Raw genomic sequence first — 19,235 nt, 5'->3', positions numbered from 1 at the left:
TTGATGTTTCTCAATCACTTAAAAATTAATGTTCCTGACAACAATAACAAAAGTTTTAGGGCTTCCCTGGTGGCCCAGTGGTTGAGAATCCGCCTGCCAATGCAGGGGACACGGGTTCGAGCCCTGGTCTGGGAAGATCCCACATGCCGCAGAGCAACTAGGCCCGTGAGCCACAACTACTGAGCCTGCGCGTCTGGAGCTTGTGCTCCGCAACAAGGGAAGCCGCGACAGTGAAGAGGCCCGCGCACCACGATGAAGGGTGGCCCCCACTTGCCGCAACTAGAGAAAGCCCTCGCACAGAAACGACGACCCAACACAGCCAAAAATAAATATAAAAATAAATAAATAAATAAAAAAGATTACTATAAAAAAAAAAGTTTTATACTCTTCTTACAGTTGGCATTATAATACTGAATATCCTTTTAAAAGCTATGCAGGTGCCTTCACCCATTTTGATACACTCCCATGGAAAAAATTCACTAAACATTCAAATAACATAATGTGGTTAAGTTACAGTCAATCTTTGTTAATCAAAGATTACTATATGACTCATCACTGTAATTACATTAATATTAACGACTCATTCACACTATGACAACCTTAACAAAGGCTGTTACCATGAACTGAAATGTCACTTAATGTTAAAAAGAGTCTTTAAAGTGGATGTGATAGCTTTTTTTCTTTTTTTTTTTAATAGATCTTTATTGGCGTATAATTGCTTCACAATACCGTGTTAGTTTCTGTTGCACAACAAAGCGAATCAGCCATATGCATACACTTGTCCCCATATCCCCTCCCTCTTGAGATGTGATAGCTTTATATCCTAACGAGTGGTTTAGAATGTACAATATATTTGTATTTATTTTAGCAGTAGAAAGAAAGCAATGAAAAACATTCTAAAAATGATATTTGGAATGTATCTTCTATACCTGACAGATAGATATAGTGCCAATGTCACTCTGTATATGAATTAGATAGAGGTCAGAGCTTTAATACTAGCAAAGGTGCCAGCTTTGATTGACCTAAGAGAGATTTTCTTTTTGCCTCAGAAATGATGGTATGTGGTAGTATAACAAGAGTGACCCTTGTAATGGAATTTAAGAAAAAACAATTATAATATACAAATGTGGACTCACTAGGTCAAAGGAAATATAGATTATACCCCAACTGGGGTCTGAAAAGGCATGACCAGAGAAATTGAAAGAAGTGGTAGCTCCGTGAAGACAGGAATTTTATCTATTTGGTTCACCAAGAGTAGGTATCTCAGGCACAAAGCAGGCATTAAAGAAATACTATTTTTGTTGAGAGAAGACAAATCTTAGAGAACTGTGGTAGGACATTGTCACGGCTAAGTACTAACACTCTTCCCTAGCTTTCTTCCCTTTCCCATCCCAACAGAAAAGTTTTACTGCCCACTGTAACAATTCAGACAATACATGCTCACTGTGACAATTCCAACCATTCAAAAAAGATTTCATGAAGAGGAAAATTAGGATAAAATCACTCTAGAGCCTACCATCAAAAAAATAACAACTTAAAATACTGAACTAGTCCTTATTTGCGGACAATTGTTTCTGACCTTTTCCTATCTTAAACAACAGGGAGAAACACTACTGCATGTACATCTTTGGCCACTTGTCTTACTATGATAAATTCTTAGACACAAGACTGCTAGATCAAAGGATGCACCCTTTCATAGTGCTTTTGACGCAAATTACCAAACTTCTCTCCAGAAAGGCTGTATCTTTTTATAGCCTATGGAAGGTGTGCTCTTTCTTGTCCTCACTGCAATAACAACTTACACAAGAGTAGAAACGGGTATACAGAGGCCTGACCCGTAAGTGGAGAAAAAAGCATAGTCAGGGGCTACAGGAGAAGCATATTAATGAAGAAGAGAGGCAAAGACAAGTAAGACCTATCCTATTTTACTTCTCTACTTCCACTTGGCTCCAGAAAGTTGTATGTATTCCCATCTAAGAGTAGAAAAGACTAGAAGAGAAGAGGACAAAGAAGGAGACTTGTACTTACTTGTCTCAATCAACAGACATCATAAAAATACCTCTCTTGGATTATCTTATACTTATGTTTGTCCCCACTTATCTTGCCTACCCTCTTTTTTAGTTTACTTTTCCCCTGACACATAACCAGAGGCTATAAAACGGAAGCCTGCGTGGATGCAGCTGAATTGTGACTTGCTTGACTAAATTCACACAGTGTAGCAATTTTTAACATCTGAATGTCTTTAGAAGGGGCACATACACTCCAGTTCATCAGTCTCTACCATTTACCTTCTTAAATTTCAGCATCCCACCCAGAGAGATGCCTGCTTGGTCCTGGAGGCACTTGCATTTGCTACCTTTCACATAAAATAACCGAAAGAAATTCAAATATCATAAAGCCATGGTTTGGCAGATACTATCTGCGTCACTGAATAAGCCTGGAACTTAAGGCCAGTCTTAAAGAGTGTTTATTTCTTCCTAAACTCAGTATCAAGAGGAATCTTAAGCAACAAAGTAGGACACAGGTTATCAACTCTTAATTGCTACTTGACTTAACTTAGGCTTTGTTTTATTTTCCGAAAATCATCACATTTCTCCTGACACTGCAGGTACTTCAAGATCCAGAACCCTTAGCCCTTTTAGCACTGCTAATGATGTACAACAACACAGCACAGTGGTTCATTAAGAGTAAGGCTCCTACTCACAGACACAGAAAACAAACTTATGGTCACCAAAGGGGAAGTAGGGGGAGGGATAAATCAGGAGTATGGGATTGACAGATACACACTACTATATATAAAACAGACAAACAGCAAGGACCTACTGCATAGCACAGGGAACTATATTCAGTATCTTGTAATAACCTATAATGTGTATAACCGCATCACTTTGCTGGACACCTGAAACTAATGCAATATTACAAATCACCTATACTTCAATTAAAAAAAAAATAAAAGTAAGGCTCTTAAAACAGACTATCTGATTCAACACCTGGACTGGCTAATTACTGGCTGTGTGACCTCAAGTAAGCTAACCTCTCTGTGCCTCAGTTACTTCATCTGTAAAATAAGGATAATAGCAGTAGTTACAATAGTAAGAACAGTGCCTGGCACAAAGTACACATAATATGTATACATGTGTGTATACTATTTTTATACACACAGAAAATACATACTGTGTGTGTGTGTATATATATGCTGTGTATATATATAATAAATATAGTATATATACTTCAATAAAAAAGGTTTAAATACACACACACACAGGCAGTCCTTGCTTTGAATGGTATAGTGTGAGGCCGTAAAAATGCCCGTAAAAGCTGAAACTATGCAAAGCAATCTTAATAATCAATGGGAAAAATTATCATTGTTTCATGACCTTTAAAATTTGTCAAAACATTAAAAACTCTCAGTTATAAAGGTATTGAGAAAAAACAGCAAAACTAATATTTATTAAGGACACTAAAACATTAGAAACATTGAAAAATGAAGTGTTTTATTTCTTTGAAAAACTTTTCAGGAGTCATTTGAACAGCGGTTGCCTTCTTCTCATCGTATGATTTAGGATACACAGTGAACATCTTTTCTATGCTTGGCAAACTGTTATCTTCCTCACTAAGTCTGGATAACTCAAGCGCCTGACAGCAAGGTATGTGACTGCCGAGGTCCTTTCAAAACCTAAGAGTCTGTGATATTAAAGACAGAACAGAATGAAGAAAGACATGAAGACTTACATTGTACTGATGATTAGCAACAGGTCTGTAATTGGTTGTCACAACTTTGTCTAGTTGCTGTGATAGCCTTACAGGTTTGGAAGATTCTTCTATTTGTAATCTGAAAAACAGAAGGCATTATTAACAAACTTACTTGTTTACTGGAGTGAAACCTGAGGAGTTATTCCTATAATTCTTCAAGACTAATACTTAATATATAAAGAAGATACATCAGTCTTAATACTTCAAAAACACACTGAATATGACAATAATGTAGAAACCAGATCATAAGCTAAACATACAAACCATATCATTTAATTCTACAACTTCCTTCTAAACCTATACTTTACAGTCATACTTTAAGTTTTAAAACAAAGAAGCTAATCAGCTTTAAATTTCTGGAAAAAAAATTGCATGTAAAAATGAATTATCTTAAGTTATATGGTCTAAAACTAATCAAGGTATTAATCCAAAACTTCTATTCATTTGATGAGATAGAAGTATGATAAAAAGATGACACATCAGCACTCAGGATCTAGTGGCTAGTAGCTGCTTTACTGGACAGTGCATATAAATAACATTTCCATCAACACAGAAATTTCTACTGGACAGCATTGGTTGTCCAACTGTAGGACTCCACCCATCTAAGTTAAAATATAATTAAAAATATCACTTATGGAAAAAGAGCCATAAAATAAACCTATGACACTAGGTATAATATATTATAAATATATATATTCAAATAGCAATCTTAGGAGAATTTGTTTTGGACTAAATATTACCATATCCAGTGACTCACATTCAACCATTTACTTCTTATTTTAAAAATTAATTCTTTGGTATATGAGCACAGTAAATCTAAAAAATGTTTTAAGGAGGAAAATGGTATAGCTTTCAAAATGCATACTTTTTTTTTATCAAAGTGACTATTTTTTAAAGGACAAAAGGTACCACTGTACCTCTAGACTTCTCATCAGCAAGATATCAGAATACAAGAATATAGTTAAAGTACTATAGGAAAAAAATTGCCAACCATGTCTAGCTAAATTATAATTGAAGAGTAAGAGTCAAATAAAAGTATTTTTGTACAAAAACAAAGTTTATCATTCATAGATCCTCACTGAGAGACCTACTCAAGGATTCATTTCAGCAAAAAGTAAAATGAACCCAGAAGGAACTAGTGAGATGCAATGGTCACAGCAAAGAAACTGAGAACCATGTTATAAAATTACCTACTTGATACAGACAAAAAAAAGGTGGGTTTTTAAAGAAAATGGAACTTAACATGAAAGAATGGGAAGAGATCAGAATGAATGCATTTAAGATTTCCATATGCTTTCTAAATTTTCTGCAATAAGCATCTATCACATTCATAATCAGAAAAGGAAGTATACTTTCTTAAAGGAAAAACAAATATCATTTCTTAGTTTGAAAGCCATAAAAATGTTGGTCATTTAAAAATAATACATGTTGAACATCATATTACTTTCTTTTAATGGGACTTCAAATTCTTTGGTTCAACAGAACAGGAACTAAAAATTTTCGTTTAAAATTCCTTCAAAAGAGAAAAACAAATACTGTATGCTAACACATATATATGGAATCTAAAAAAAAAAAAAAGGTTCTGAAGAACCTAGGGGCAGGACAGGAATAAAGATGCAGACGTAGAGAATGGACTTGAGGACACGGGGAGGAGGAAGGGTAAGCTGGGACGAAGTGAGAGTGGCATGGACATATATACACTACAAATGTAAAATAGATAGCTAGTGGGAAGCAGCCGCATAGCACAGGGAGATCAGCTCAGTGCTTTGTGACCACCTAGAGGGGTGGGATAGGGAGGGTGGGAGGGAGACGCAAGAGGGAGGAGATATGGGGATATATGTATATGTATAGCTGATTCGCTTTGTTATAAAGCAGAAACTAACACACCACTGTAAAGCAATTATACTCCAATAAAGGCGTTAAAAAAATAAAATTCCTTCAAAGGCACAACTTGCAGTATAAAAGGTACCTGCTTTTATAACATTCTTATTATTTAATTACTTGGTTGGAGTTATTTCTCTGTTTATTTCTGCCTATTTTTAGGTATATAATACCAAATTCCTCAGAAGATATTAAATATCTACCAATTGCTTTTTTAATTTGAAAGCTATAAATACTACAGGTTTTATTTTTAACAATGATCCCCAAATTGAGTATAGCCATTTCTGTATTAAAATATAAATATTTTCATTCTTCCAATTATTCATAAATCCATATATATCCTTTAAATACATAAATTCATTATTTTATGAAGTATAAAAAAAGTACTTTAGAAATGTCTTTAGAAACTTACTGTATATGTAACCATAAATCATATGTAGTTTGTTACTTTGTTTTTCATGGGCCAAATATACTTTCTATGAACCAGGAAGAAGGCACTAGCTAGAGGTCTAGAAGGGAGATGTCCACCCAAAGATGGACTTGGGCTAACAATCCTTCAACGGCCTCTTAACTGTTCTTGGGTGACAAATAAGCTCCTTTACATGACTGCATGTCCCTCTGGGATCAAGCCCCTGATATCTCTCCAGCTTAATCCACTGTTCTCCCACATCTGTATCCCCATGGCTGCAGCTGTGCCATGACCAGACTTTAGAAGGAGCCTCTTACAGGCAATCATCCAGCAAATGATTACTGGGTGCCTCTCTCTGTGAAGAAAAGACTTGATTAGTGGAAGACAAACATTAAACAAACGCTTATCTATAACTGATTATCTGCAGGACTGAAGAGGGACAGGGGGTTGGTATTATGACAACTGACTGAGTGCTGCTATGAAGTAAAGATTAACTCCAAGATGTGCACTTGAGGGTAAGCTGGAGCAGGACAATCCAAGCTTATAAGAGGTGAGGCAAAAAAGACTGGGCAGAAATGACTCCTCCAAGCTGAGAAGACGTCTCAAAGTGACTAAGAGATAAACGTTTAGAGAGAAAAGAATGATTGAAGACCGATATAGGAATGTTTACAAAGAGGTAGAACTAACCATGTGTAACTCCTTGAAAAAAGGGGGGGAAAAAAAAAACATAACCAAGTGGCAACCTGTCTCTGAACACCTCTCTGTGCTCTAACCTTAGCCCCATCCCCTTAATGCAATCAGTTCTCAGGGGTTTGGCCTCTCTAAATGGTAATCTACCTGTTATGCTGCCACTAAATTATCTTTCTTGCTTCAATCACCTCGCTCCACAATTTGATCTTATGAGACATTCAAGGAGGGAGGCATGCACTAGTTTCTTCCTTCTACATTAAATGATTGTTCCCATTACTTCACAATTTGAAAATTCCTTGGGGTTTCAGTTTGTTCAGGTAAGTGCATTTTTATAAACGGTAGCTTATTCTTGTCATGCTCTTACACTAGAATTTATTTTCAGCCACTGCATCCTGATTCAGGTTCATGTGGCATACTTTCCTTTCAATTCTAATACAAAAGTTCTAAAAGCCAATTTCATCATCCATAGAGTGTCATGCCATTTTTACCCTCAAAGTATTTAATCTTTTAAATATATAAAGGAAAACACTGAATTAACTTTTTTAAAAATAAAAAGCTCACATTAAAATTTAACCTTTTTATTATACATTTAAAAGGTCAACTCTAAGGGTTTTGTTTTAATTAAAAGAGGATATCTTTATGATTCAAAACTCAAAAGGTGGGACTTCCCTGGTGGCGCAGGGGTTAAGAATCTGCCTGCCAATGCAGGGGACACGGGTTCGAGCCCTGGTCCAGGAAGATCCCACATGCCGCGGAGCAACTAAGCCCGTGCGCCACAACTACTGAGCCTGCGCTCTAGAGCCCGCGAGCCACAACTACTGAGCCCATGTGCCACAACTACTGAAGCCCACATGCCTAGAGCCCGTGCTCCACAATAAGAGAAGCCACAGCAATGAGAAGCCCACGCACCACAACAAAGAGTAGCCCCTGCTCACCGCAACTAGAGAAAGACCACGCGCAGCAACGAAGACCCAACGTGGCCATAAATAAATAAATAGATTAAAACAAAACAAAACAAAACAAAACACCTCAAAAGGTTCATCTATGGACTGAAAATATAACATATTCTTAAAGAACTAAATCTTAAAATACTTTAATTAACCTGAATAGTTTAAAATAATTTAGCAGGGTTCTTTACTTAACATTAAATAATTCATTTAACATTGTCTCATGAAGTGTCAGAACAATTTGCAACTCCACTTCATCACTGAACAAAGCACCAAATTAAACATCACTGACCTCAACATGCCTTCAAAGTCAAAATGAGGTTTAAAACTAGGCTTGTACAAAATAATATAATTTGGAAATATTTGGTTTGTACAGCTGAACAGCAAACTACACACAGAGGTTTTATGCTGGACTGGGAGGAAGCTAAAAGTTTTACTGTCCCAACCATTTAAAAAATTGGGTCTTAACTTTCTCAGAAAATTTAAAAACATGGTGTTATTTTCAAGAAGTAATAGAAAAATATTACTATGTGATCATGTAGACACAGCTAGGCCCTGTTTTACAAACCATTAAAAAAAAATACATGTTGCTAATTATTACCACCATTTCAGGACAATTTAGAATACACATTCACATTCTTAGAAGACTAGGACTCAATGAATTACCAGTCTTTCTAGAATTATTATTTAAAGAGTCAGTTTTATCTCTCATTTTTTCCCATCAAGGAAAAAGCTCAAGGGCTACATGACCCAAGAGCTTAAACACTAATAAAACGACAACTATAACCAATAACAGACATTTAAAGCACTTATTATGTTGCTAGAAACTGTGTTAAAAGCTTTACCCACATCTTCTCAATCTTGCTTTTTCCTTATAGAAGGCAAAACAGAACTGGAACTCAGATCTTTTTTTTTAACCCAAAGGTTCAAGCAGTTAATCTATATAGTCCCTAAAAGGCCATATAATAGAAGAACATCTCTAATTAAAAGCTTATTGAGTTTAGATCAAAATAAGTAATTCTCTTATAATAACTATAAATGGAATATAACCTTTAAAAATTGTGAATCACTTTGTTGTACACCTGAAACTTACATAATATTGTATATCAATTATATCTCAAAAAAAACTTAATTCTTCTTGATGCTCATCAACCTGCCTTCAACTAGCCTAATTCCACACACACATACACACACACACAGAGAAAGAAGAGCACATTCTCCTTTATAACACTGAAAAAAATATTCCTATTAAGTCAATGTCACTAGTCACTAGGCTATAATCATGGTGCATAATCACCCTTATTAAAGTTACTTAAAGATCTTCATTATACTTTATTAAGATTTATGCACTACAGTGGGAATTCAATTCTCAAATTATTTAGTATATTTTGAAAATATAAAATTCATTAAAAAAAAGTAACATAAACATCCCCAAATATTTTAAAGTATGAACACTGGTAAGATCTAACAAAACAGAAAAAAGCCAAATTCTACTGCTCTAAGCTGTTGGCAGATTGGGGAAGAGAAGTCTACAAATTTTAGTCAACAGATCTTTTGTTTACCTCACTGCTACATATAATGCTTCCTATGTAAAAGTAACTCAAAAATATTGGCTAAGCAAATGAACAAATGACCTTTATTGGACACCTTTTTTAGATCACAAAGGAAAAGGCTGAATCCCATATTAACAAGTTTCCCAATAATGCCTGACTTTATACATATAGGCTATTCTCCTGCCTAAGCAAAATACCCTAAGTAATATTGCCTTGCTAATCTGGTTATTAACTATAGAGTTAAACAACTACAAAAACACTGAATGACAAATGTTTCCATCAGCAGCTGCCAATGTAGGAGTCATTTTATAATGTAAATATCATTATTTTAGCATTCATCTATCCTTTGTGCTCTAGCTGTGTTTGATTGCAATTTATGCTATTCTTAAAATGACAGGTTTCACAAAAGAAGGTAAATTTTCTTAAGATGCTGATTTCATTTTTGAAAGGGAGAGAGTAAAGCAGTGAAGGAGGTAAACAGTGCCTCCCAAGGGGGAGAAGGAGGCTGACGTTTGCCGGGTGAGAGAGAAAAGTCTCTGGGCAAGGAGAAGCATGAACAGCCCGGAGCGCTGGGACTGCGTGTGAAAACACCCACTGGGCCCTAAGTCAGATAACAAAAACAAGTTCCAGAAGAAGGCCCAGCTTGGGAGCAGGTGGACAGAAGGCTGGGAGAAAGGCCGGGTGAGGGAATAACCAGGTGTATGCTGAGCTGATTTACTAATACAAAAAGGTTCTGATGATGCCTCATTTTAAGACAGTACATTTATAGGAACCTTCAATAGGACAGAGAGCTTCTCAGAGGAACAGTAATAGTAAAACATTTTAGTCTATTAGAATGTGGATTTGAAAAAATTTTAGCACTTGCAGTTGACGAGTAATCAAATACACCCTTACCTGGCAGGACTACTAGAAGGATTACAGACAGTAAATATTAAAATTAAGTATCTCTTAGAAATATTTGTTAATTATTTGTAAGCTTCATGAAAACAGGGACCTTGCTCATATCCCTACGGCCTAGAACGGGCATGCAATATAAACGTGGTAAGTGAGGAAAAAAAAGGATGAGAAGAAGAAAGGTTTTAGGCTGCATTTAATCAGAGATGGTAATTTGGATGTAAAATCATAAGACTTACAGTGATATATGCTAACATTTAGATCTGGCATTTAAGAGAAGAGACTGTAAAATATATTAAGGTTTAATGTTCACTCTGTAGGAAACACCCAATAAAGGGAAAAACTCCATTATCTGCTTGCACTGTCCAATACAGTAGCCACTAGCAACATGCAACTCTTTAAATTAATTTAAATTAAAACCTCAGTTCCTTAGGCACACCAGCCACATTAAGTGTTCAACAGCCACATGTGGCTACCATACTGGACAATACAGGTAAAGAACACTTCTATCATTGCAGAAAGTTCTACTGGATAGCGCAAGAGAATCGCAAACGCAAATGTCTACAGGGGCCTGTCAAGTAAAGGAGAAAGGAACAGGGAGAGGTGAGGGCTGTGGTGAACTGGAAACAGAGCACAAGCTCCACCCCAAGTGGGCAACTAGCCCTCAGCACCAGGTTACCCTGCAGGAGCGTAAGACGGCTATTACCAGACTGCCTAATTATTCAAGAAAATGCAGAGTCAGATTTTTATGTGAAATCATTCATTAGACACTGCCAACTAATTCAATTTTTTAAAAAGGGCAATCCTCCTCCCCCAAAACAGAACAAAACAAAAACCCCCTCAAAACCAAAAAACACATACACTAGCTATACCAGGCCTCCAGTTAGCAGTCCTCTGATCCATAGATCTATATCCCAGGGGTTTTGTTTTTTGTTTTAAGCAAAGCAGCAGCAAAGATCTAAGAATTATAACTAGAACTAAGAAAGCCATGACACAAGTGCATCATAAACACTGGCATCAAAACTACACAATTTTGTTGAAGGACCTGCAATTCCCTGCACCTCCAATCCCACGCTACCATCCTGAGATCCATGAGCTGGCTGATGGACTCTCCTAGATTGCTCTTAGGAGAGGGCATTTTAGCTCGTGCTCAAACAGTCAAAAAAATATCTCCTATATAATACAGAATTTTGATCATTTTTGGCTTTTTATAAAACTAGCCATTTCATATGATTCAACCTAACAGCTCCCTCTTTTTTTCCTTCTCCCTATGATTGTTTTTTTTAAATTTTATTGAAGTATAGTTGATTTACAATGTTGTGTTAATTTCTGTTGTACAGCAAAGTGACTCAGTTACAGATATATATACATATATATTCTTTTCCATTATGGTTTATCACAGGATACTGAATATAGTTCACTGTGCTACCCAGTAGAACCTTGTTGCTTATCCATCCTATGTATACTAGTTGGCATCTGCTAACCCCAAACTCCCAATCCTCCCCCCGCCCGCCACCCCTCACAGGCAACCACAAGTCTGTTCTCTAGGTCGGTGAGTCCTAACAGCTCCCTCTTAATGAAAGACTTAACGCTGAGTTGAATTCTTCTACATGAGAGTAATATAATTCAAATCACTAATTAAGCCCCAGCATGAGGGTGACTTGCCCATGATCATACAGCTTGTCAGAAAAGGAAAAAAATTCAAGATTCCTTGTCCAGTGCTCTTATATCACTGCATCTTAAACATAATGAAGCAATCCAGATGTCTTTTCAAGTTGGTAAACATATACTATCCCAATTTAAAATATTTATAGCTATTTAAGAAAATATATTATGTCCAAAACGTGTCCATTACATTAGCTAGCAAGTTGTTCGGAAGGGACCTACATCTGGCGAGGGAATGATAATTCACAATGGACCTTGTTTTCTCCTAGATTCGTTAGAAACAACAGCCATCCGCAAGTTTTTGGTATGTGTTGGGTAAGGTAAAATAAATGACAGTGTAATGAAGACATTTTATGTGTCTTGGTTTAATTTTTGCCTAATTTTTTTTTTCCACCAAAACACTGTAAGACTGTCAATCAAATTTTCACTTCTCCAGGAAGAGCATATATCACCAACATTCCAGAGAGTATCTATTTACCTAATCTGTTAGCTAAATGACACAGAATCTCCACTCAACAGTCCAAAATATAAATATCTTACCTGATGGCCAGAACATTTTTACTATCTTATGTAGTTTCCTTTTCTCTCATAGTCCTTCCTTATGTAATCTACTTATTATCTTGAACTTGAAGGCATCTTCAGTTGATCCCTTTAGCCTAAGCAGTAGCATTACTTCCCAGTCACCAGTGCTCTGGTTGCATGCAAGTACTACAGACGTCCAAATGGGAGGAAGTGGGTCAGGAAGACAGCACATGCAACTGGTTCGTAGGAGTGTGGGAAGCAACAAGGTATCTAAGGTTTGCACTGCCCGGAGATTTTGTTCAAATAATTATAAACTTTGGTCACTTGAAACTTTTTCTTTGCAATGTGTTTTTTCTTTAGTCCAAGTAAGGCATGACTTCTTATATCATCTCATGAAAGTAAATTGTTTTTTACCTTAGAAAGTCGTGATTTCAGAGTAAGAGTGTGTGTGATAGGGAAGGGGAAAAAGAAGGTGGGGGCAGGTGAAGCGGGGGAGCAGCAGGAAGCAACAGCATTTGATGTAAGAAACCCTTTACTGCTTATGCTTTTCCTGTTAATCAGATATCCTAGTCAATATTTTGGTACAGGCAAAAAGCAGAAACACATGAGGAAAAAAGTTTAGCTAATCAGGGACCATTTATTGTTTCTCAATACATGTCCAACTAGCTACTCTTTTTATGCTAGAAATGAAATTACCCTAAACTCCAATGGATGATGAATGACAAAAATACTTGTTTCATTTTTAAGAATTTTTCATTTTATTTCCCTTCTCCATACTCCAAGAAAAGTAAAAAGCCTAAATAATTTGGGGGCTTCCCTGGTGGCGCAGTGGTTAAGAATCCGCCTGCCAATGCAGGGGACACGGGTTCGAGCCCTGGTCCAGGAAGATCCCACATGCCGCGGAGCAACTAAGCCCGTGCGCCACAACTACTGAGCCTGTGCTCTAGAGAGCCAGCATGCCACAACTACTGAGCCCACGTGCCACAACTACTGAAGCCTGTGCGCCTGGAGCCCGTGCTCCACAACAAGAGAAGACACCGCAACGAGAAGACCGTGCACCGCAACGAAGAGTAGCCCCTGCTCGCCGCAACTAGAGAAAGCCCACGCACAGCAATGAAGACCCAACGCAGCCAAAAAAAAAAAAAAAAAAAAAATTTGGCATGATTCCCAGGGGTGGCGGGTAAAAGCTTATCTATCAAAAGGACTAGGAACCATATTTATAACTCAATACAGTCGGGTCCTCCATATCTGAGGATGCAAAACACATGGATAACAAGGTCCAGCTGTATTATACCATTTTACATAAGGAACTTGCACATCTGTGAATTTTGGTGTCTGCAGGGGGTCCTGGAACCAATGTCCCATGGATACCCAGGGATGACTGTTTTCAAAAAGGCAACAAAGAAATACCTTTTGTATTCAGATTCATGCTGATAATTTCCCATTTAAAAAAACATCAGAGATTAAAGAAAACCTACGGCACACAGAACAACTCTGAACAATGCTTAGTTTAGAAAGAATGTACCGTATCATGGTATGGCAGGGTCTGAACCCAGACTCCGGTTTTAAGGTCCAGTTCTACTATTAGGTGTTACCTTGGTCAAGTTAGTCATCTCTTCAACACCTTGGTGCTCTCATAGGAAAAAATGAGAATTATAACAACAGAAATAAGTGAGATAATCTTTACAAAACACTTAATAAATGGCCTGCCCCATGGTACGCATTCAGTACATTTTATTATTATTTTACTTACTGTAATCACTTCAGTAGCCACACTAAACAGAAATGTATGGAAGTTATTTGAATAAACCTAACTTTTAATAATTATCTGCTTCACTGATTAGATTTATGGAATCTGTGTTCATCCTTTACCCTGACGGGGGATATTTGGCTACATCAGATAAAAAGCACTTTCTTTGATCTCCTTTGACATTTTCAAGGATAAGAAAATTTCTTTCCAAATGCCATTCAGCTGCAGGTAAAATGTGTAATGCTCATGGAAGTGCTAATTAGAACTAATTATAATTTAACCACAGCAATATGGTAGCTTACAGTTTTGGGTAACTGTTTATATATCAGATTTTTAAAATTTACTGAATTTTAGATGTAGTCAAAATATTTTTGGAGTTAATCCTTAGGGCACTCAAATCAATCTCTCATATATGACCTTCAACCATTAGTGACCAGAACATGAGTTTGAGTTTAACAAAAGTAGAAAAATGCATTTGAGCAGAACATCTTCTTAAGTTATGCAGATACCTCACAACCATTTTAAAACTAAATATTAGTTTCAAAAATATCTTTCCCCATCTTCCTCATCATATTAAAGCATGATTCAAGGAGGTTATGTAAATATTTTTCTTCCCAGGAGACAGGGTCACCTCCAGACAAACTGCATAGTGGGTGCAACTGAATGAAGTAACTGTTTTATTCCTCTCCTTCCCTTTATTGTGGATATCTATTTCACTTAGGTGAGTGGCCCTATTTTTCCACTTCCTGGACCTTTTTAGTCCTTGATTTTCTCTAGGTTTCTCTAGGACCCCTTGATTTTCCCTAGGTTTTCTAAATAGCTCTAGATTATTTCATACACATTATTTTACCTCATCGGCCAAAGAGGCTAATGCCTTCAGGAAACATTAAACAATAATACTTGGGCCCCTTTCTGCCCATAATCGCTAAGGAGTAGTTTAGAATTTTATATCCAACATTTAACCACACTGACCCGCGTACACTTTTGTGTGAGGCAGATACATTTAGACGGTGTTCAGAGATCTTCTTGACATCACCGTTTCACTCATGCCACTCAGATTTCACCACCCATCTCTTCTCCCAGATTACTTTCATCAACAGGAGGTGGGTGTTTGCCTAAGTACTAATTCTAGGGGCTGCTGCTGCCTGAACTCTCCTGCCCAGCTCAGGAACTGACTCCTGCCTTCTGTTTCCTTGTGGAGTCCCCATGAACAACAAGAGCCCACAGAATCCCACAGGGATGTGTGACTCAGAGGACGACAGGATGAGAGAATTGCGGGCCAAACAGTCACTGTGGCAGCTCAGCGTGGTGTACTGGGGGTTGCCAAGCCCCTGAATAGTCTCGAATCACATCATACACATCTTGTTAAAAACACTTTAATAATCAAGTATTTAATAAACAGAATGCAAAAGCCTTTTCTTTTCATCAAGGATTGAAATGTATTCATTAATTTTAAGTTGAATTTGGTTCTGAGAGCTTAAAGTCTCACACAGGTTCTACCTTTGTGGATAAAATTCTTTAAAAATTAAAAGAAAAACTGCTAGAAATTACCATTAATATAATAAAATTAACTCAGTTTCATAGCAGAAACACTAATGCTCATATGTTCCCCACATTGATAAAGTGCTGAGAGCACTTATTACACTAAGGTTTTCTATTTTCACAATTTTGTCAGTTCATGTTGCCAGCCCTCTCAAGAGACATTCAATCCCTACTTTTTTAAGCTCCTAAAACCTATCCACTGACTGATAAATAGGCTTCTGGTTTGGTATTATTTGGTGGGGAATTGTGAACACTGACATGACCTGGCCAACATGCAAATTTTCTCTTATATAGAGCCTATGGACAGATTTATTAAGAACTGAGGGACTTCCCTGGTGGCACAGTGGTTAGGAATTCGCCTGCCAATGCAGGGGACACGGGTTCGATCCCTGGTCCGGGAAGATCCCACATGCTGCGGAGCAACTAAGCCCGTGCGCCACAGCTACTGAGCCTGTGCTCTAGAGCCCGCGAGCCACAACTACTGAGCCCATGTGCCACAACTACTGAAGCCCGCGCATCTAGAGCCTGTGTTCCGCAACAAGAGAAGCCACCGCAATGAGAAGCCCGTGCAACGCAACAAAGAGTAGTCCCCGCTTGCTGCAACTAGAGAAAGCCCGCACGCAACAATGAAGACCCAACGCAGCCAAAAATAAATACTTATTTAAAAAAAAAAAAAAGAATATATCAATTTTATGAGTTTAATAAAATAATTTTTCTTGCTATTAGTAGAGGGAAGAAGGCATTATAGAAATGCTTCAGTGTGCTTTTTCTAAATATATAAAACACTACCTGGTTCAATTCAAATCTAGGTTTTTTATAGCTGGTCTTTAGTACAAAGACAATAAATTTAGCATATAGGAAAACGGTTTCTAAACAAGATGTGGGCAAAAATAGTATTGATGCTTTATGGATTTAGACTCCATGTGTCATTTTACTTGCATTACTAGCTCTATTTAAAAGTAGCTTTACCTTTTAGTCACTTATTTTATAGCCTATAACTCCTATAAAACATTAGGGATATCAGGCTATTCTTCATGTAGCTCTGGTTAGTCATAGAATGACTACTATTATGGGCCCCAAACAAATGTATAAAAACATTTCCTGCATCATCAACATGCACGGATGATACAAGTTATTACACAAGCTACTTATATGGACAAAATCCACTTTATTTTGCTAATGTGTTGATACGATGATCTGGGTTATTAATCTTTGTAAATGTTGCTTTGGTAGACATCCTGAATGAGGCTGAATAGCAGTAAGAAAGCATAAACTCCTACATTATTTTTTCCAGTTGTAGTCATGGTTTCATACCAAGTTCTTTCACCCAGTTCCTTCTAGTGTTACTAGCTAAAGGCGAGGGCAAAATCTGTGTCCGTGGAACAATCCAAGGTAACATGATCAAATAGCAACTGACCATACGACCTTGGTCTCCTTGTGAATCCATTCAGTAACTGAGTTAGGCAGGAAAAGGTGAAAAAAATATGTATGTATGTATATGTACATATATATATTTGAATAAACACATTCTAAAACATGCCCATGTTTCTTCAGGTTCAATATTCAGAGCCAAGAAAGAAATTAGTAAGGATTTGAGCTTGCTGCATTTTTATACAGATCAAAATGAGATTATAGATGACTAAAGGGAAGTGGGCATCTGTGGGTTTCACTCACTCATTCGCAAGGTAGGGGTTAAAGTATAGAGCGTGTTTGATAAAAGCAATTTAGGTGTGAAATGAAATTGGTGGTTTAAAGTGAGCTTTTACCTATTTTAAAACAGATGGTACAGCAATAATTTTTTATCATTTAAGATGAGATCAGATTCTTGAAACTGTGAACTCTATCACAACAAACAGGCTACACTGTCTTCTCCAAATAATGTATATTAGAGAATGTGTATTTTCTGCAAGGTACATGTTTACGCTATGTGAAATCTGAAGAAAACACATTTTAAAAATGAAAATAGATTTATGTAACTTAGTTTCAGTGGTGACTGAAGGAACTTAGAGTGGGTGTGTAGGAAGGGAATTATTCGAATGAGGTAATGCAGTTCAAAGAAGCTGACCTAACAGAAATCAGACAATAAAACACTGGAAAAATTACTGTGATGAGAAGTACTTTCCAATTTTCACATTTATTATACTGTAGCTTGAATGCTTATAACCAGAATTATTTAAAATGGTTTAAAGCTAAGCATCCAAGATTATCAAGCAGCCCCAACTGCTAACCTCTGATCACTTTCTTTTACTCCTAAAAATATTTAGGTTAGGGATTTAATAAGCTGCTTATGATGATGGATGCAATGTTTCTCTAGCCAGTCCCTGTGATATATACTGCAAGTATGAATCATTTTTCCAAATTAAAATGTCTATGATCCTATGACTACGTGATGGGTGCCAAGAGAATACAACAGTGGAATCAAACAACTTCTATTCAGCATATTTAAAAATACCATTCTGCAAATTTCCAGTTGCCTCTGAGTAGAAATCAGAAATATTAGCCGCATATCATGTCAAACTGTAAGAAGCTACCCAGGCATACACGAACCAAGACACTGTTGCTATGGTGACTAAGCAAATACAGCAAATGGCTACTTCATTAGTGACTCCATGAAACTATAAATGCTGTAATAATAGATGGGAAATATCTGGCAGGATGTGGCCATCAATGTGGGCTGGAATTCAGAGAGAATTTTTGAAAAAATGAGGTAAATTTTAATATGCTGTTTTAGCAACGTTTGAAAAATTAAAAAGTGAGATTAATTAGCACCAAATGAAGCCGGGGGGAAAATCAGAGGAGTGGTTAGGTTCAAGAGAGAGTGCTCTGTTTAGGACCAGCTGCTGTGGTACTGATATTAAAGAGTGAGAGACACTTAGACTATCATTTAGGACGGCAAAGGGAGAAAGAAGGACTCCCTATTGACTCACTGCTTCAGACTTTCCATTGTGAATGGGGTTCCAGGCCATATGGTCTCACTTTCTCCCTATCAAGAAGATGAATAGAGGGGTGAGAAAGAATATTTTTGCCTATGTTTCAACTTTGAAGAATTTAAACTTTACGTTCAAGAATGAAAATAAAAGCTGGATATGAACTTCTGTAACACAGTTACAAAAGATTAATGCTAGAATTAGATTTATCTCAAAGAATTTAAATTATCCAGCATTCCACATACTCTTACTTAATCTTATAAAAACAAAGGCTGGAAACGAAAAAAACCCAAATGTTTTTGTCTTTTCCTCATGAATTATTTACATGGCCTCTAAGAACTTTTAACTGCCACTATATAGGAACTAACTAAAGACATGTTTATATTTTAGTATCTTCTAAATTCTAGTGATATAAATAATATGTTATATTAATATATCATATTATGTTTGTTACATAAATGATGTTAGTTATATCCTGACCTTTATTTTAAATTAAAACTTTTTTTATTGAAGTATAGTTGATGTACAATATTATGTAAGCTACAGGTATATGATATAGTGATTCACAATTTTTAAAGGCTATACTCCATTTATAGTTATTATAAAATACTGGGTATATTCCCCTTGTCGTACAACATATCCTTGCGGCTTATTTTATACCTAACAGTTTGTATCTCTTACTCTCCTACCCCTATATTGACC

At 36.7% G+C, this 19,235-nt stretch overlaps 1 protein-coding gene across 1 annotated transcript in view; it reads right to left on the bottom strand.

Moving 5' to 3' along the window:
* Positions 1-19,235, bottom strand: part of GTF2F2 (general transcription factor IIF subunit 2) — a 143,882-nt gene that overhangs the window by 23,163 nt on the left and 101,484 nt on the right. Inside the window, exon 6 of the mRNA XM_061170685.1 lies at positions 3,733-3,832. Within this exon, the coding sequence (XP_061026668.1) occupies positions 3,733-3,832 (100 nt within the window). The remainder of the gene's footprint in view (positions 1-3,732; positions 3,833-19,235) is intronic.

This window comes from Eubalaena glacialis, chromosome 16 (genome assembly GCF_028564815.1).
Source record: "Eubalaena glacialis isolate mEubGla1 chromosome 16, mEubGla1.1.hap2.+ XY, whole genome shotgun sequence".
In the NCBI taxonomy this organism is placed as follows: Eukaryota; Metazoa; Chordata; class Mammalia; order Artiodactyla; family Balaenidae; genus Eubalaena; species Eubalaena glacialis.
The sequence above is the reverse complement of the archived record's forward strand: the minus strand, read 5'-3'. Positions and strand labels throughout refer to the sequence as shown.